Below are 21302 nucleotides of genomic sequence, written 5' to 3' on the forward strand. Positions count from 1 at the left end.
GGAACTACAGCCTGATAAAAATCGAGCTTTTAAAGTACGTTCGCAGTCTCTAGCATTTCCATTGGTAATTTATTTCAAAATTTATTGCAGGCCTTTTCCTCGAAGTTTGAATGTTTAAAGTTTAAATGCCCGTACAATAACAAAATCATTTGACGACAAATAAATAAATAAATGTTTAATATATTCCAAGATATTTGAAATCATTTGAAAATACAATACATAATGATTCTATGGACATCAAAAATATTTCTGATCGCCTTTTCTCGAAAGCATCAGACCAGGGTTTACATGAAGATAAATTTTAATGTTGGTTGGTTTATAAATTCACTCTACTGCGATTTATCATATAAATGCGTCACCATCTCCATGTTCAACTTATTAAAGTATTTGAATATAACTAAAATTGATTTTTTCAACTATTCGAAACCTCGTCGAATGGTACCGAAATGACTCGAAGAATTACTATCAGTAAAACCGCTGCACCAGCCTTTTCAATGTCCTGTACAATTGCTTTAAACTACCTGAAAATAATATCCTGATATTAAATCAGCATTTCTTAAGCAAACAGTACGTAAGATCGGCGTTTTGGACGTTTTACATTACCTTAGCATGAGCAAACCCGTTGATGGTAAGCAATTTTGAATAATTATACTAATATATGTACAGCTAGAATTCTCGTTCACGTGAGCAATGGAGAATATGTACTTTACACAACTGCTGAGTATCGAGACACTGGTAAAAACTCCACTTCTCTTATCAAGCGATATTGAAAGTTCAAAGCATAACATGTGTTTACGATGCCGAAATGAAAAATAACAAACCGAAAAGGTAACCATGCCGACGCTATACATTTTGAAACAACACATTTCTGAAAAGAACAGAGACTCTGTTCGCCTTACAGGCTCATTTGCACACCCATTTACCGATAGATAGCGCTTATGGTGTCACCGATATTTTCTTGAGAAATGAAAACTGTGGTGTCTCTAGGTAATATTTCGTTTATGCTATCATATACAGTCGTGATTCGCTGGATGGCCACACCTCTGTCCAACTAACGAATTTGATTCGTTAGTTGGACCGACTAACAGATGCCAAAAACTCTCCAAAGGAGACGTGGGTAGCGTAATTGCATCTATTCACATATCTAATAATTGTCAGATTTATTATCATAGACAATTTGACATAAGATTTTGACATTCAGATGCTATTCAGTTGGACAATGGTCCCACTAGTGGAGGTTCAACTAAAAAGCGGTCCAGTTAAAAAGTGTCCAACCAGCGAATCACGACTGTATAATATCAAAACTCGAGCAAAAAATAAAAGCTGCCGCAATTACGTAACGTATGATGTGACTAGGGTTACCAACCGTCCTTATTTTAGGGGTTTTTGGAAAGCGTCCTTATTTTACTTCAAATGTCCTTATTTTAGTCTCAAACTTTGGCATATACAGGGTGGTTCAACATGATGGTTTTTATCAGGGCATGTCATGTTATTGTAGTTTAGTATTATTTGCCACCACAGTATGCTCACCATTATCAAATTATTCAACTATATTTCGAAAATCAGCGATCTTGAGAGAAATGTGTTTCGTGCACTCCGATCATAATATGGTCGACATAATCGGCCAACTGACTCCACTATTCGCCATACAATCAAAGAGTAAAAGTTGCAGTTCTCGTTATTGGATGATTAGCGAACAAATCGACCACATCCAGCATGCATTGAAGAAAACAAAGCGGCGGTAACACTCCCATTGGAAACCAACATTACTCGACTAATTTGCCAGATACCACTTGAAATACTCGAATCCTTCATCACAAATTGGACCAGTCGAATGGATTACCTCAAGCGCCAACATGGTCAACATTTAAAAGAAATTGATTTCAAACAATCAATGGCAAAAAAAATGTTCTTTTGATTGACAAATAAACATTTCGCGATTTACTCCATTTTTCAAATTTTCGCGAGATCACAAAAACGTCATGATGTAAAAGTAACCCTGTATTAAATTAATCAGATCAACTTTATTCCAAGAGAATCAATATCAATTGTCAATTTCAAATACTTCCAGCGATTATTTTTGTTAATGCATACTCTCAGCGACTCATTCCAACCAAAAGTTCTTTTACTCAGAAGTAACCAAAATTTGTTTGATAATTCGATATGAAGTTTGGCCAAAGTGGTTATCTTTGTTCAATATTGGCACTACACCACTCAAATTTGTCTCGGTCAAGATTCAACGTCCCAGTTCAACTGTTGGAAAATAAACCAGAATCCCGACTTTTTCAGAATTCTGGCTCAAGTGACAACTGATTTAGGCTCCAATTCCGAATAGATTTGGAAGGAATGTCCTTAATTTTTTCTCAGTCCATTTGGTAACCCTAGATGTGACGAAGAACCAGTTGCAGCTGTAGATTTACTGTCACTAGATCAATTTGCAGTTGTTTACAAAGAGATTTAAAAATAAAGTTCAATTGTCGCATTATTATATGTGAATTGCCTGTATCGCCAAAACAATTTTCTTAAAAAAATGTACCGAATTAACCTTACCTCCACTTAAATTTATAGAACTCGAAAGCAAGCTGCATTCATAAGAATAATCTCACACCATTCAATAGCATAGAAGAAAACATACAGATCAAACATTACATTTTAGATCAATGCAATGGCTATCAGTTTCGCTGCCTTTCGGATAGTAAATGCATTCCATTGGAAAAACGTTGTAACAGACGGCTGGACTGTATTGATGGTTCTGACGAGAAAGGCTGCGGTAAGTCATATTTATCAAAGATATTCTTGCTTCACGTTCATGTGTCACAAAGCCACTAGTACACTATGCAAATATTTTCCATAAAAATAAATGTGGATGATCAATTTCCAAATGTCCAGTAAATTTCTATAGAGATATCGGCCTATTTTGCTGACTGCGAGCAAATAAATAAACAGTGTACAAGCGGCTTAACGTTCGCTCAGCTTATTGTCTATGTCATTGTTCCTGTGTTGTCCTTTTCTGTTCATTTAGACTAATAAACAGCAAGTATATATGGGACATTCCATAAAAAATCGTTTTTTATCAAAAATATTCGTTACGTGATATACATATAAAAGAAACGTTTAGCATTCGCTCAAATTATCCAGATCTATTCAGAGTACCGGACGCCCGATTCTTGTATACCAATCGACTCAGCTCGATGATTTGGGACAATGTCTGTGTGTGTATATATGTGTCATTCGAGTTTCTCAGCAATGGCTGAACCGATCTTATCCAAACCAATTTCAAATGAAATACCCAACAATCAGATAGAACGCTATCAATTTGCATTTGATTCTGATAATTAGTTTCCAAGATGTGGATTATAGTGTGCGTAAAAAAGACACTTAGTGCGCCAAAGCGGCTAGATTAAGGTCAATAGAATCTTCGGAGAAATTAGTGGATGCAATATGCTCTTTCTTTTGATATTGTGTTGTAGTAGAATAATCCTCCTATAAGTGAAATATTTTCATAAATTTTCTTTTGGGTATTGAGATGATGTCTTCAGCAAATTAGTAGCTCTTACTTTTGCGAACGAATCTACTGAAGATACCAAATATTTATCATGAATACATTAACCCTAGAACGGTTTTGTGGGGGTACATTTGTACCCCAGAGCTATTTGCAATCCCTATTATTCCGTTACGGTTTATTTCAAGTGCAAGCAATTCTTATCATAAATCAATTTGATCATTAACCTTCCATTAAAGCAGCTGCAACCAGTGATGCCACAAGTACAGATTTATCTAGAAAGGTACAGATTTTTGAAGCGTTTTTGGTACAGATTCTGTACGGTACAGATTACAGATTTTTGTAAAAAAGTACAGATTGGTACAGATTTTTTTAGATGACAGAAGAGTAAAATAATTTAACCTTGCGATGCATCCTATAATGTGCACAAAGAGCACAAAAAAAGAGCGGCACAAGAACACTGGGATGTGGATGTGGCCATGGAGTAGAATGCACACATGGGAGCAAAACACATAGGAGTGAAGAGGTTTATTGTGAAAGAGAAGAGTCAAAATTTCTGGTTTGATTTCCCCAAATGAAAAATATGTATAAGAAAAATGATTTTTTCTAAACAACCTTGTTCACAAAACCGTTTACGTTAGTGTTTTATCATGTGTACATAATTCAGAAAATTTATTACCTCTTTTTTAAAAACAAAATATCAATAAATTGTAAGCAAAAAACTTGTATGAAATTGTATAAACTTCAACATTGCTGAAAAAAGATTCTGTTATTTGATATAATAAAGCTACTATTGCAAAATAACTAGAAAATGCGCTTGCATTGTTTTTTGATTTTGCGGACGAAAGAGGCAAAACATATTCGTGAATATGATTTGTATACTTACTTTGTATACGGCTTTACCAGTCCCTTCGACGCCTTCCTGTTTAATCACCGTTACTGCATATTTACTGTATATACTTTTACTTTGGCGGTTGGTGTTCAAAAAGCATTGGAATAAATACACTTTCTGACCGGTTTTTGAATAATTGACTACTTGTTCAAAAGACAATTGAATAATCTTCACAACGCCTACAGATGGTCAAAATCGATTGAAATTCAATACCGGAGTTATAGCAATATTAAGGAAAAAAAGGATTTTTACGTATTCTATAGACTTGTTCTATAAAAAAGAAATAATACATAATAAAATAGACAAAACACGAATATCTTTGAACAGGATACTTTACGAATGAATAAAACTATACAATTTATTTATAAATGCAATAAAAATAAGGCATATTATTTTAGTTCTGGGGTACAAATCAGTGGCGGATCCAGGGGAGGGTCCTGGGGGTCCGGACCCCTCCCGAAAATTTTCAACTTGTTGAGATTTTTTGAAATTTGTTTGAATTTTATATTAGTTTCAAACTCAAAATCTTATCAAACCAAATTTGACCACCATTACTGATTTTCACTCAATGAGGTTTATAATTATTATGTATTGTGCAATGTTTATTTGAAATGTGGAAATTTCGAACCACTCCTGAATTTTTTTATTCTGGATCCGTCCCTGGTACAAATGTAACCCACAAAACCGATGACGTATATAAAAGGTCACGAAAACCGTTGTAGGGTTAAAAGTGATGGCATGTTGTTTGTGGATTACTCTTGTTGTCCGTCATGTCTCCCATGACTCTTAGGCGGTTAATGTGGCATTGCTACTATGATCAGCATTGCCCCACAACAATTATTACGAAAGTGCATTTTTCACCTTAAGAGTCCATGCGCGACGATGGCTAATTTGGGAAAAATTGAATAACTGCGCCATTTCTAGATGGAATTTGATGACCAAAGTGCCGTTGGACACGTAATTGAAAGTTCTTTCGAACTATATTCAGAACTAGAACGTTCCTTTGGAAAAATGTTGAACAATTTGCATGTTTTAATTACACACTATAAAAAATGGCATTTTTCGAAGTGTTGTCCAAAAATTGCACATACAGTTGGAAAGGTCTATTTTTCTTCTTTCCAGAACTGTTAAAGAATGAAAAATAGGTTGAAAAATGACAGCGTAGCTAGTTGCATTTGTTGAACATATTGCACAAAATGTGATTCACGCAACCATGTCGAGTGATTTTTTTTTCAACCGTAGCTCAAACAGTGCCCACTCTGCTAGCCAAATGCAAGATAATAAATGGAAGGCGGAATTATTTTTACAGTTGTCAAATTTGAAAAGCGAAATAGAAAAATCGTCGATGTCGCATACCAGGGCCGGCGGAAAGCGTGGGTAGTATGGGTAGTACTACCCACTCGAAAATAACTGAGTGGGTAATTACCCACTCGAAATTTTGAACCATTTCAAAAAATTCAGATGTGCAACGCAAGTGTCTCGCACTACACACATTTGAAAACATCGATGTACCACAATTCCAATTGCATAAACGAACGTGACTTAATGTGAATGTAATGTAAAAGTATGCATTGCGAAAAGGGAAAAAATCATTACTAAAGGACCCCTCATCCTATGCTTTCTACCCAATCGGGCGTAAAATGTTTCGCCGCCCCTGTCGCATACTACGACTTTCCATGGAATAATGGTTGCAATGGGAAAATTTAAAGAATGCAGAGTAACGACTGCATATTTACGTCCCATCATAATCATTTATTGTTCTATATTTGAGAAAATATGCAACGGTAAAATAGTTTTTGTTTTGTTTGAGGAAATCAATTCCTGTCATCGTTTCATTGTTTTTTGTTTGTATTTAGTATTCTGTACCGTTGCTCTTTTAGAATCCAGCAGACATCAGGTACCATAACACGAGGCGTTAATAATAGCATTACTGCGCAGAAATGTAACTTTTAATGATCACCTAACACATTACTTCATTTTCCAGGCTGGCGTTTACTTTTACTTCTTTTAAGTACAAAATCGCCACGCTGATAAGGCATACGATTCCGTGGCACTACATTTCCTTTCAACGGAAGGTTTGCTTCTATCTTGAGTGCAAAGTATGCTCGATGTGCTGGTATCATACAGATCTGCATCCTGACGAAACTCAAATATACACTTAATACCGTAAACCAGAGTATCATTGATCACTTTTCAAAGTAATAATTACATATTGTTAGACGTAACAAATTTTTATCAAGTTTAATATTTTTAAACTATGTACTGATGTATGGAAAACAAGATTGGATGATTTTACCTAAAATTGTCCGCTTACAGCTATTTTTCCAAGAAAGATTTCAGGATGAAGTCCGTTTTCGTATTCCGTATTTTCATTCAAATGTTTGTGAAAACTAATTTTGGAAAGATACTCAGTGTAAAAAATAGATGTTAATTGGTATTATACAAAGTATTGAAATGTACTGTAAAATTCGAATAACCAAAATTCGTATAATTTGTGTACAACTAGAACAAAATTTCAAAGATTCTGAAAACGTTTAAAATTGCTAAAATTGGTTTATTTCATTGCTTTATCATTGTATAAAAAGTTTAATCCATTTTAACACGTTGGAATATTGAACGATAAAAAAAATAAACAAACTCTTAAAACTAAATTTGGCACATCCTAATCTAAAGGAAAATAAAAACTCGCTTGTAATTTATTACTCTTGCTCAAATCTGAGATTTATTTTTTTTTATAAAAAATAGATACTTTACGAAGCTTCGTAAAAATGAGGTAGTCAAATTTCGGTTTTTTGTAGTTTTTGTGCCCAAAAACCGAACAATATTTCAAAAAGTATAACAAATCAGTGTTTTATAAGTTTAAAGAAAAAATCATTTCAAATTAAAATGATTCTGTAGACTATTCTGGTGTAATAGGCGATCTACGAAAAAAGTTTCGAGTGATCAAAATCACCCCGATGATCAAAGTCACCCCTGTTTACGGTACCATTCATAATAATTCCACGACTTGATGTTTTACGTGCTGTTGGGTTGAAACGGATCACTCACTAAACATGTCTGGTTGAGAATGGTCTGAGCGTATCTTTAGTTTTCGTAGCTCCATGTAAATTTCTCTATCAGCTCCGGTTAGATTCGATACACCGAATGAATGAAATTAGTAACATGTTCTTACTCACCGATCGGCATCGTGTGGTAACCTATGAAATGATTATGAACAATTTTGCCTTGAGCACTTTGACAAGAATGCATTTCACATTTCCAGTGCATTTTGTTTGTTTTAGTTTGCATGAGATTAAAAAGGTGGTAACATTTTCGGGTTGATGCGGAAACTAATGTTCTTTTTGTTTGAAGCAAAACTGGGTCAGCTTTAACCCCAACTGCTGTTAAAATGTCTGAGTTGACAGCGGTTGGGGTTAGTTTCGGGGTCAAGCAAAAATGCTATACGTAACGCATTTAGCTCTGTGTCAAAATTACAGACACTTTATACACAGACTAGCTAAGTTTTTAAAAATTATGATGAATATTCATCTCATGTTACGTCTATTTGTCTTTGATACCGGGCTGGTGAAACTGTCACTGAAAATCTTTCCTGAGTTGGGCTCGATCACACGACGACTAATTTATGAGACCAGAAATCTTACCCTCTGCATCGCCACTTCAGTGCACCAGCGTCGCGAAAAGTCAATATCATTCTGCCTAGCGATTTTATGAGATAAAAAGTTGAGGTCACGATTTAATCAATGAACCTCGTATTGAAAACAATTTTTGTGTTTTCACAATACTAGTTCACACGAATAAACAAAAATGGCGTTATACTCTGAAGCTTAGTAACGTTACTGTGGTTGTGTCTGAATACGTTTACTATTTTTCATGATACTAGTTCATAATTTGAGGATACAGGATCGTGGCAGCACTGGCGAATCACCAGGACATGTTGTCGTTACGGACATGCTGAACAGAGTCATAAGGTGGCAGCTAAAATGGCTGCCGTCGTTTCTGCTTCTTCTTTTTATTTCATCGTCAAAATCAAAACATTGCATTGGCTTGCAAGACAAAATCGTTTGTAACTTAAATATCTTATCTCAGATTGCTTAGAAATTGTATCACTGTATGTAAGCACGTTATCACATGTAGATGAATAGATTCTCTTCACGAAATTTTGATTCGTTTGGGAAATGTGTATCTTTTTATTTTTCAAAACAAATGAAACGCGTGGTGCAAAAATCAGTCAGCTGATTGCTGAACGATACGCTTGTGTGCGCGCCATCTCCTATCGTTATAGTACGTCCTAGTCGCACACAGATGCTGAACGTAAGCCGAACATAACCGAACCTTTGATGTGATTTTGGCATCGCTTCACCTTAACGTCCAATATTTTTCAAAGTTTTTCAGTGATATACAATATATTCAACAGGAAAATGAAGTCAATCGTTTAGTAGGTAGTTATTCCTGTTGAGTTACGTGTTAGTATGATGAAATGTCACGAGAAAAGTACGATTTTGCATGGAAATTTGTCGTCACAACATTGTCTGAAGTATGCGAAGCAAGACGCGAGAAAATACGCCCGTTCGTTGCGCTTAGCGCCTGCAGCGCCGCCTGGACCTGAGTAGCTGATGCAACAATTTCACGGAAGGAGGAGAATTCTTCACAGAAATCTCATGAATTTATTTATTCAGAGCTGGTGAGATCGTTTCATGTCATTTTTCAATGCTTGTCTACATAAATATTTTCCTTTTTTAAATACGCGCCAGAATCAAAAATATTGGATGCATTTGCGCGGGGCTTATTGTATATGAAGGCGGCCTTCGAATGTACGGGTAGGAGTAGGCATTCTTGAAATGGGTCATTGGATGTACAATAGAGCTATCGCCTTTCATTTCCAGGGTCAAACATGTGTACATCTATCGATGAAAACAAATATATCATTACATAGATGCAGACAAGTTTCTTTCATGAAAACACTGCCGGACAGTGGGAAATGGATTGTATACACACACAAGTTCATAATTTGAGGATGCACTGATTTGTATTAACTTTATCAACTAAAAAAGACTAAAATTCTCTTCGTGGTATCGTGATATTTTAGTGTTGAAACTTTTAAGGCTCGGAATCATATCCAGTTCACGAAGCAAGAATTTAGATTTGTGTATATAATTATGAGTCAACAATTTTCGAGTTCACGAATTGTCGGCGTGGTAAAAATGCATCGGCGGCGCGCTGCCGGTCTACCGTTCGGCGTACGTTAAAAATTACCTGCGGAGTGGCGTGGCGGCGCACAGGTCTAACCGAAAGTCTCAAAAATGATTGTTTTGCTATAAATCGAGCTTTTGAGGGTATATTAAACTGACCGAACGTGGTTTTGTGTTGCATTTGAGTAGACCTACAACCTATACTAGGTCACTCGAAAAGTTAATTAATTGATTGATTTTATGTACCAGCGTGTGCTTCATTTTTATATCTACTACCGCTAGCAATAACCACCGAACAATTCTAAATTATGTGGATGGGCTTATTTAAATTATGTGGATGGGCTCTCTTATCGGCGTAAAAATTTGCATTTGCGGAAACTTCTGGCAGCTATCTTTCTAACTGATAACCATTGCATTCAATCAGGAACATATGTATGGAAATGAGAATCGAAATGTGTATGGGTCATTCCACGTGTAATCGACCTTCAAGGATTTGAACCAAATTTGGAGGAATTGTTCATCTAGGGCCAATATATGAAAACCCAAATTTTTGTGTCAATTGAACCACCCCTCGGGTCATGAGAGCACCCCCCGTTTTGACAAATTGTCAAAACCCTTGATTTTCTTTTGATCATATATCCGGTTCTATTGACTCTAGAATCAAGCCGCAAGATGGCTTTTGAAGAAAAATATTCAATATGAGAAAATGCGAGTTTTTCCCTTCAAAACGGTGTATCTCAGGATGCGCTCAAATTATATTGAAATTATAAGTGTTTCTTATGTAAAAATGTCTGAGGAATACGATGGAATTAGAATTTTCAAAATTAAAATACACATATTGAGAGAAAAAATATTTTTTATATTTAACTGAAAAAATCGTATAATTGGCATCACTGCCGCCAAAAATTAATATTTTTTCTAGACTGCTTGAATAATTTTCTTCAAAAGCCATCTTGCGGTTTGATTCTAGAACCAATATAACCGGAGATATGATCAAAAGAAAATCTAGGGTTTTGGCAATTTGTCAAAACGGGGGGTGCTCCCATGACCCAAGGGGTGGTTCAAAAATTTGGGTTTTTATATATTGGCCCTAGATGAACAATTCCTCCAAATTTGGTTTAAATCCGTGAAGGTCGATTTCAAGTTTACATCTTTTTTTGATGACTTCGCGTGGAATGACCCGTATATAACTCCAAGCAGCGGAATAGATCGAAGAAAAAAATATTGACTGTTTTTATTTGATAATACAATAATGATTGCCTGATCTGCACATTGAGAACCTATTGTTCTAGACATCATGAGATCTTTAGGAAAATTGTGGAAATGGGCTAATAATCTGTAGGGTAAGGTGGGGCAAATCCGACCGTTGGGTAAACCATCCCTCTGTTATCGAAAATCAGAAGAACTACGCGAACTAATGTCAATGTTGTCATGTAGAGCATCGAAAATAATCATAATGGTGGTATGACAGCAATTTTATAGTTTACATTAAGAAGCTCAAACGATTATAAGTGTTTTTACAACTTTGGATTTGATTTTTGTACATCATTGACTACAGGATATTTCTGATTGTTAAAGTGATTGCATAAAAAATGTAAGTGGATTTCAATTCTTTGATTAAAGTCCAACAAAGTGCTTAGATTAATTTAGTGCAACTTTTTTAATATATTTTTTTTGAATTGCATCGTAAAGAAAAATGACGCGGTGGGGCAAATCCGACCTCTAAATAGTGAGGTAAATCCGACCGCTTTTTTCGCTAAGAAAATGTTTATTTATCAAATTGAAATTTTTTTTATTATTATCACTTATTATTTTTTTTTTTTTGCACAATGGCTCATAATTACAAACGAAAGACACAAAAACGTAATGAATATAGTTTTCGTCGAGCAATTGCTCCGATGCCAATGGGAACATCTTTACGTGCTACTGCTCGTGATTTTGACATTCCAAGATTGACATTGAATTCCATTTTCTTCGTGTTACAATTTAATAACATAACATTCATTCATTTATCATTGAAAAAGCATAAAATTTGGGTAATATATGTACTAAATCAACCAAAAACATAGACGGTCGAGTTTACCCCACCATTTTTGAAAACAGACAAATTAACGTTTTTGTAATCTTTAATCTTTCGTATCTCAAAATTTTCCCATGACACGAATAAAATTCTATACATAGAATGTTGCCCAGAAGTCTAATCTTTAATTTGATATATAAAACGACTTGATCTGGTGTAAAATTATTATTTTACAGCCAAAACCATTTACTAGGTCGGATTTGCCCCACCTTACCCTAACTGATCTATAAGCCCGAATCCCATAGTAGTTAAGGGAGGGGGGGGGGAGGGGGTGGTTAAGGGTTTCAGCACGAAAAAAATTGAATTGAATCAAAACTTTTGTACGCTAAAAAGTATCATCTAAATAACACTCTGTAATTTTTCTATGCAAAAATATCGACAAACGACTCGACGAAGGTTTTTGCACCGAGTCGTTTATCGATATTTTTTCATAGAAAAATTACAGAATGTTATTTAGATAATACTTTATAATGTAATTTTTTTTTATCAATTCGCTTCACCCAAAGTTCTAAAAAAACAACAAAAAGCACACTGAACCCCCCCCCCCCCCCCCCAAATCAAAATAATGTAAAATACCTGCACGAAAACACTCCAATAGAAACTCATTCCAGAGCTCTGAAACCAATTATATTGAGCTCACTTTTAGAGATGTACTGAAATGTGGATTAGGGTCAATTTTTCAAATGGGAAGCGAAATTGGAACAGATTGAATATCAATGAAACAAAGAACTGCTCAACGAAAAATTAGATACACTTGCTGACTATATTTTTGTTTCGGTAATACGTAGTGTTGTAATGAAAACTTAATATGATTGATAACAAGAATAACAATTTCCGAAAATAGAAGAAAATTTTAGAACTCTAGCAGGTCCTGATCGATTTTTTATGAGAATTTCATTCTTTTTGTATTATCTATTATGTGAATAAGTAAAACAAATGTTCGAAAACAGTAATTTAAGGGCAAGATCACATCGTTTTGAAACTACCAATCTTGGAGGATTCGAAGATTTGTACAACGTAAAAGAGCACATTATCTGATAAAAACATCTTGGCGCTAAAAATTATGGAGAATTTACCTTTCAAACATATTTAATTCAAGACTTAATATTTTCAGCAAAGTTTTCGAGAGCGCTTTACGAACCTTCTCGTTAAAGACATGAATGCAGTTTGTCTTCAAATCTCGCCCTGAGCAGAAGCTAAAAATCGTCCCGCACAAGTGAAACAGTCAATTCTACCTACAAGCCGATCGGTGCCTATCGCACAATCAGTCCATATCATATCAGTGCATGAACAATATTGTATTGTTTCCCTGGCTGCGGAGTGAAATGAGTTTGCCAAATGAAACAAAAGTGCCCGTGCTACGGGATAACACGATTTCGATCAACTTTAATAAAACTCGTGTTAGACCCACAGTTCAGGAAGTGGAGCAATTAGTTAAAGTGAAAATGGAGCTTAATCTCGCTGAAGTTACGTACATTCAGCTACATCACGTTAAAAACTGTATTTTGATCACGTTTAGAAGTTTAGCACAGGCAGAAAACTTCATTGAAAAGAACAACATGCAACACGAGATCGAGTTTAATAACACCAGAATCAAGATCCCGGTGCATATGGAAAACGACATGGTGGACGTGCGTATCCATGATTTGGCCCCGCGCACTAAAAAAGGTTACACCAAACAAATCATGTCGCAATATGGAGAAGTAGAATCTATTACGAATGACACCTGGAGAAATTTTTTCACCGGCATTCCCAATGGCGTTCGTATTGTGAGGATGCGAGAGACTAAACCAATACCTTCTTACATGACTATCGAATGCAAATCTCCGAAGGATGGAATGACCTATAATCAAACATATCTCGGGCAGACACCAACATGCCAATTCTGTAACCATACAGCTCACTACGGAAAAAACATGCACCGAAACAACTAGTCAAAGGTCGTCTACTACAGCCAACTCTAACAAGCAGCCACCGACACCTACAGATAAACCAAAAATAACGATCCAATTAACCAATAATGCAGGTACACCGACCACGACAACCGCTCCCAAACCAACGGCTAGCATAGCATCACAAATAAAGAAGAAAATAACGATGAAGACGGATTTACAACAACGACCCGTAAGAACAAGAAACAAATAAGAACCTCTGATCGTGAACAGCAAGAAAGCAGTACCGATGATGACATGGACGGAAAACGAGAACGTGAGAGAAGGCAGACTGAATGACCCCCAAGCGGCTTCACCGCCAAGGAAAAGGATCTCAACACGCAGCAGCAAGCTGCGTCAACAAGCTCTGGAAGACCGACATTCTTAGCATTTTATTTTTTTTTTCTATTTTTACTTATTGTAAAAATTGAAAGACCCACGGCCTAGTTGTGCTAAGGCATTAAGCCGTTTCAAATAAATCTTTAGATTAAAAAAAACACATCCAAGTGTTCAGGCTATCGAAATATTTTAGGAAGAAAACCTTCCAAATAAGTTATTATGATATTACTGTTTATGATAAATCTCTTCTGCTGTTTATAAAAAATAAAATTAACATTTTATTCAAGGCTTGTGTTTGTGAAGCTCACAATAAAGAGTTAGAAAAAAACTGGACCTAAGAACATTTCGTAAGTATCGTTTTACAGCTCGATATGCTCCCTACATAGAGTTTTCGTACCTTCAACAAAGTTGTTTTAAATGGCAACCTCAACAAAATTTGCTAAAGACACGAAGTCTGTTACTATTTTTTTAAAGATTTAATTCATCATAATAACATCTAGGGGAATTGATTACTCTTATTATTGTATCAGAAGATGCATTGTTTTATTAACCTTCAAACATGATGGTTTCTCAATTTTGACAGTAAGTTCGATTTCACCAAACTCCCATCAAAACCGAATTTCTGGCGAACTTCCTCATAAAATTGAGGATTATTCAACTTTCTCGTATTGCAAACCAAATTTTTATTAGCTCAAAATGTTCAGCATTGAAAATTAAGTACAATTATGTCGATTTTATTCAACACATTTAATGTTTTCTGCCGAATCTCAGCATTTTGAATAGCCGAGCACCCGGCAGATTCAACAATTGTTTGCCGAAACTCGGGAAATATTTCTCTAAAAATCTGCAAATGATGATTTCAGTCAACTTCAACTGAACTGATCAGTTTTTTGGAAACCGTAAATTTTTTTTCCAATGATTTACTTAAAAAATACGAGAGTTTTGTTGTTAACTATTTAATTTCGACTATTTTTCTGAAAAAGTTCGATAAAAGTAATCATTGTACACAATTTTGTTTTCCTTCGACATGTCACAATATCGGGCCATGAAATTTCCTGCATATATGCAATTTACACAACATTTCGATAGTTATTTCTCACTTCGGTACACACATTTTGCTGATCAAAGTTTTCAGGGTAACAACAAATGAACGAATGAAAATTTACAACAAAGTCTTTTTATTTTTATAGTAAAACGATATAAAATACCCCCTCCCCAAGGTTGAGGAGTTTGATGGTATTGTAAACATCATCAGGCAGATTGCGTGCATCAGCGCCTCGACAGTGGTGCATCGAGGAGACCGAGAGGACTTATGCGCCTTTTTTATGTTCTATGTTTCTTCATAAACTGCACCGGCGCATACAAACGCTCAACCACTGGTCTGTGCGCGGTGATGTGGCCGACTGGCGGGTCGACGTGCATTAACTTTTGCTGTGTGTCGTATTTGCAAATATTGTTCCACTATTTGATGGCGGTATTCGTGGACAGGGCTCACAGTGGGAGTCATTATGTGCCCATTTCGCCATCGTGCATATACTAATTAAATTAATTTAATAAATACATAAGTAGAAACCTATTAGTTGTCGCTTTGTAATAATCGTAGTTTATCGTACACTAGTACGATAATTGTTATGTGCTAGTCATATGTCTATATAAGTATGTGTTCGTCTGAGTATTTGTGGCAGTTGGGTCAGGGAATGGATGCAGAACTGGCGTATATGATAGAATAGTGGCTAATACTTCTGGTGATCAATTTGTGCATTTGGTTCTATTCATTCGGGAAAGTTTGATTGGATAAATTAGGGTACAATGAATTTAACGACGCAATGGATAACTCATTCCCGGCCAGCATAGCATGATGAAAGTCTAAATGCATGCAATTGTCGTTAATGGTAAATATACAACATTTGCTGCATTTAGACGAGTTTGATTTCATGTCACATGTGTTTTTCTATTCTACTTCGCTAGTCTGTTTCTTTTGTGCATCTTTAGTTTGCTTTTCTATATTATTGATAGACACCAAAATAGTAACGATCAATTTATGCACTTCTAATCAAGCTCTTTACATCTTTTTTTCTTTATTCGGCATGTTATGATTTCTTTTATTTGTATATCTCTACTATACGCTATCTATACTCATATAACACATTCCGCGGGCTTGTACACTAGAAAGAGGTTTTTGTTTCGTCTTATTTTGGTATCACATCATCACAGTTTTAAACCATTGAAAAGTTATGTAATCCAACTATTGACATTTCGACAAATAGTTGTAAAATATATAGAAAAATAAGTTAAATTTCACGGAAAATGGCTCCTGAATTATTGACTTCTAAGAAAAGTTCTATTTCATGAAACTATTATTGAAATTTTTATCTGTTTAAAGGAATTTGTTCGTTATTGAGTGTAGAACAATAAAACTAGAATAATTTTTTTCTTGATTTGACCACTAATACTTTTTGAACTAATAGAAGTTTTGGTTGTTTCTGCGTTGTAACGTCACGAAAAATGCCTATTTTTTAATTTTATTAAAAAACTGAAATTTGGTTCAAATTTATATTCCGGATTTTCTTTTTGTTCAAAAATACTTTTCTAAAAAGCCTACAATTTCTTTTATTGGATGTGTGGAACTAAAGTTAGAACATGACACATTTTGCGTTGTAACGTCACGTAATTTAACTTTTATCAGACGCTTGAATGGTTTATCAGATTATAGTGTCAAATTGTACTTTATGTACTTGAATGGTTTATTGAAACGCTTTCAAGTTGTTTCGTAAGCAGGAAATTATACTAGCGTTATATTCATAAATTCAGAATGCATATCCTTAAGTGTTTAAGGGGTTATATACCATCGACACATTCTTTCGTGACGTTACAACGATTTGACCAACCTTCAATCTCTAAACCTGTTATATCTTTTTCAAATGAACTCCTTCATCAAACCTAATTATAGATTCAGAAAATAAACAAAATTTTATAGAAGATTTCATCTACAACACTGGAGGAGGTATTTTTAATAAACGATTGAACAACTTCACATTATATTTCTTTAAAAGTCCACCTACACTGTACTCTCCTAAACGCTGGTCATATGGTACGCTCAAATGCAATCACGCTAACAGCAACGTAGTCCAGGACATGCGATGGAAGGTTGTGAGGGAATTTCCGAATTTTGTTCTCGGTTTAGTATTTAGCCATGGATAATAATGCGTTTCCTCCCAGCAATCAAACATTCCACACTTCGCCATCATCGACGAGACGCCCGTTATAAGGTTGTCCGCAACCTCCGTTGTAGTCGCATGTGCCGTCAGTTAGTAACTAACCAATTCAATATTAATTCGTCAAAAGGGCGAAAGTCTTTTTGTACACAAACTTGTTTCGCTCATTAGTCTGCTGCAGAGTGGAATTTCATGAAAAATATGCGTTAATGTAAATTTTTACCCTTCGTAGAAGTAATTTCAATTGTTTTCTGCTTTGTAATTATAGTAAATTAAGAGAAACAATCAAAATAAAAGTTTGTTTACAAATCTTATTCGCCCTTTTGCAAATTTAATATGGAATTCTTCCGTTACAAGCCCAAATACATCGTCAAAGCAGCTACGTTAGTGAAATGCCTGAAGTATTAAATCCAATATAGACGGGTAGCTATTCGAATTTACTGGAAGTTGTAAAAACATAATTGGGTGTACAGAGACCTATCTGAGTGAGCGCACTAAATCGTCTCAATTGCTTAGAGTCGGATAAAAAGGCTTTAGCACATTTCAAATGAGCACAAAAAAGATAGATGAGGAAATGTTTATTGGTGTTTGCAGACATTTAAAAACCCGTCGAATTGACTAAATGTGATAAATATTTAAAATTTTACTCAAAACAATAGCACCAGCGTGATTTACAGAGTTATAGAAAAGATAAAGATTTTCGTGACGTTACAGTGCAATGAGATATCGCTTTTCTGAAAAACTTAACGTCACGAAAGTTAAAAAATGCTTAATAGGAAACAAAGCAATAAAAAATATATTTAATGACACCTAGTTATTCGTATGCTATTTAGAAATACATCATAGAAGATTTGTTCTTAATAAAAAATCTTATAGAGCAGATATTTTGACTTTTATAGAAATACGTTGAAAGTTCTAATTCGTGACGCGTTGTAACGTCACGTTACATTGTCGGTCATAAAACAATCCTCTTCCAGTATATTTAGTTTATGTTTATTGAATCTTTAGTGAAATTTTGTCTACTTTCCGAATCTGTAATAATTTTTGATGTAGGCGTTCATTTGATAAAGTTATAACATTAATGGAATGAAGAATCGTCAAATCGTTGTAACGTCACGAAAGAATGTGTCATATAGGTACAAACGATAACACAAACCTGGCCACAAACGCAATAATTACGCCCGCGATTTTGCCTACATGAAAAAAACCCGCTAGTTAAGTAAACGTAGCATCTTTAAACTTGCAAACGCGGTCTCAAATATTAACCCACCACTCGCGCGATCATGAAGCGGTCACGTCCGGAAGTCTTACCTCGGTCCTAGCAATCTGGACTAATGTCTTCAGTTGAGCCAATCAAAAAAGTGACGCTCATATTCACTAAACAACACGTTCCATAGTGACATGACCTGGAGCTCTAGTGATATGGGAAAACGGAATCTGTTCTACCATCTGTACCATATACTGCAAAACGGTGAGTCGGCCACCTGGAAGAAGCGTCCAACATAGCTCTGGTCCTCAAAAGTCCCTACCTCATGCTTCCCCGGGTCATATGATTACAACGACCGCCAGCTAAGAGTTGTGTGCTTAGTTGATAGTACAGCCTGGGCACTGTTGTCCTTCTGACTTCAGCTAGATTGAGGAGGTACGTCCCGAGCCTTTGTTCAACAATGAGGTGCGGCTCAAACAGCGTCTGTTCTGGCATCCAGCGGCTGAGTATGAAATCCTATATCACGTCAGCTGTACCTAAGGTGGCAGCCCCACCAGCGCGATGTAGGTAGCGCGACCCCGGTAAGGTAGCCTACCGAACCCTCCCACTTACCACGAAAAGTGAAGAAGAAAAGAAAAACGAACTCAGAATTTGTGTATCTTGGAACTCTAGTGACGTGCGATAATGATGTTACCCGTGAGGTGAAAAGGCGTCTTGCAGCTGCAAATAGGGCTTTTTACGGACTTCGTAGCTAGCTGAAGTCCCGTAGTTTGCGGACGAAGACAAAATTCACGTTGTACAAGACATTGATAGTTCCGGTTGCTTTGTACGGCCATGAAATGTGGTCGTTAAAGGAAGTTGATCGTAGAGCGTTCGATGTCTTCGAACGTAAGGTGCTGCGAAAAATACTCGACGGTAAAGAAGAAAATGGCATCTGGCGGCGTCGCATGAATCACGAGTTAGACCAAGTATATAAAGGAGTGGATATTGTCAAGCTAATAAAAAACGGCAGGCTGGGCATGTGGCACGAATGCCGGAAGAACGACAGGCGGAGATAATATTCAGTAGAGAACCGGGAAGAGGCCGACGACTCCGTGGCAGGCCACGTACACGATGGCTGTTTGCAGTGGAAGAGGACCTAAAAGCACTCAATGTCCAGGGTGACTGGAAGAGATTGGCCCAGGACCGGGTCCAGTGGAGGAGAATTCTTCACTCAGTGTAGATTCAACGAAGCGAATTGTTGCCCATCAAGTATCAAGTAAGTACCATATACTAAAAATTAAGCATCAGACTCACGGTTCGTGCGCGATCAAACAAGAATAGACACTACATCATTATAAAATCGAAATTATACACGCGAAGTCACATACACGTGACAAACACGTTAATATACAAATCCTTGAGTCATTCGCGATCATCCATGGCACCTACACCCGCGATCTCGTAAACATGATAACATCCCGGTAATAAAGTAAATATCTCAGCTCCTATAAATTTTCAAACGCGGTCTCAAGCGTGAACCTAAAAACTCCCGCGGTCACGATCATGAATCGGTCACTTCCGGATGTTTCTATCTTTGATATCAACAGATTAGATCCATGCCTTGGATCAATTAAAAAAAGAAAGCTCTCATATCCACTGGACACAACGTTACATGGCGACATGACCGAGAACTCTAATGATATGGGGTAACTTACTTCCTGTCAGAATGTGAATTGTACACCGAAAACGAACTATCAGAATGAAGGTCCGCGTGACCATCCATGAACGCACGCGTATATAGGAATGGTTACACGGTTACAAAATCCAGTATTGTACACGCGATCACACGTGACAAACACGTTAACATACGAACGCTTAAGCCCTTCGCGATTAACAACGCACACCTACGTTCGCGATCGCGCAAGCATAATAACACTTACGAAGTTTTAAAATCTGTCTCAAACGCGAACCTACAAACGTCTGTTTTCGCGCCCTCATGAATCGGTCACGTCCGGAAACGTTTACTCTCGGTCCTAATAACTTAGGTCAGTAGGACCAATCAAAAAAATAAATCCACTAGACAACACGTTCCATGGCGACATAACCGGGAACTCTAGTGATATGGAAGATCTCACTCTCTTTTAGCATCTTAGCCGTACACCAAAAATAAAGTATTAGGTTCACGGTCCGCGCGCGATAATCCAAGAACACACGCGAAAGACACACAGTTATAAAATAGAATTTATACACGCGAAGTTGTTAGCACACGCGACATACAAACGCACACGCGATCGAACACATTAACGTACAAGTGCTCGAGCTCTTCGCGATGATACACGCTATCGCGAGTCCCTACGCCCGCACATACCTGAACCGTACAATGAATATCACATTCAGAATCACGGCCCGCTACAATTGGCCTAAAGCAGTGTTTTAGTGGGCGACATTGCCTGTCTCGTCTGCAAATTGTAGTATGTGATTCTGACGGGGAACCCTTCCGAGAACCTAGCTCTACAGCTCCAGTAGGACAACTCTCGAAAAACGATATAAAATACTTAATAATTTTACCATTTCGAATCTATGGGTACCAGTACTTGTTTTAAAATGTAAACTATTATATTTGCTTGAGTTGAAGAAAGTAATTCGAAAAACTTTAGAAAAAATTATCAATATTCTCCCGTTTTACAGAAATTCACTTCACAGTGGCCTAACACATTTGTGCGATTTGCCTTCTCCTCTGCTTTACACACCTTGTCTTATTATTGGCTTCTGTTGAACAATTTTTTTATTATTATAGAGGTTTTAACCTTAGGGTCATTAGCCTTTTTTCGGATTAGAAAAATCTATGCGTACGGGTTTGGGAATTGAACACAGGTGATATGCATACAAGGCAATCGAGCTACCAACTACGCTATGCCCGCTACTAGTAGACTAGTTCAGAAAGATTACTACACCCAAAACGTAC

At 36.3% G+C, this 21302-nt stretch overlaps 1 protein-coding gene across 2 annotated transcripts in view; it reads left to right on the forward strand.

Moving 5' to 3' along the window:
* Positions 1 to 21302, forward strand: part of LOC131683324 (basement membrane-specific heparan sulfate proteoglycan core protein) — a 672949-nt gene that overhangs the window by 503919 nt on the left and 147728 nt on the right. For both annotated transcript variants that reach the window (XM_058965199.1, XM_058965200.1), the window contains one exon: positions 2657 to 2770. In XM_058965199.1, coding sequence (XP_058821182.1) covers positions 2657 to 2770 — 114 coding nt within the window. The remainder of the gene's footprint in view (positions 1 to 2656; positions 2771 to 21302) is intronic.

Source organism: Topomyia yanbarensis, chromosome 2 (genome assembly GCF_030247195.1).
Source record: "Topomyia yanbarensis strain Yona2022 chromosome 2, ASM3024719v1, whole genome shotgun sequence".
NCBI classification, from domain to species: domain Eukaryota; kingdom Metazoa; phylum Arthropoda; class Insecta; order Diptera; family Culicidae; genus Topomyia; species Topomyia yanbarensis.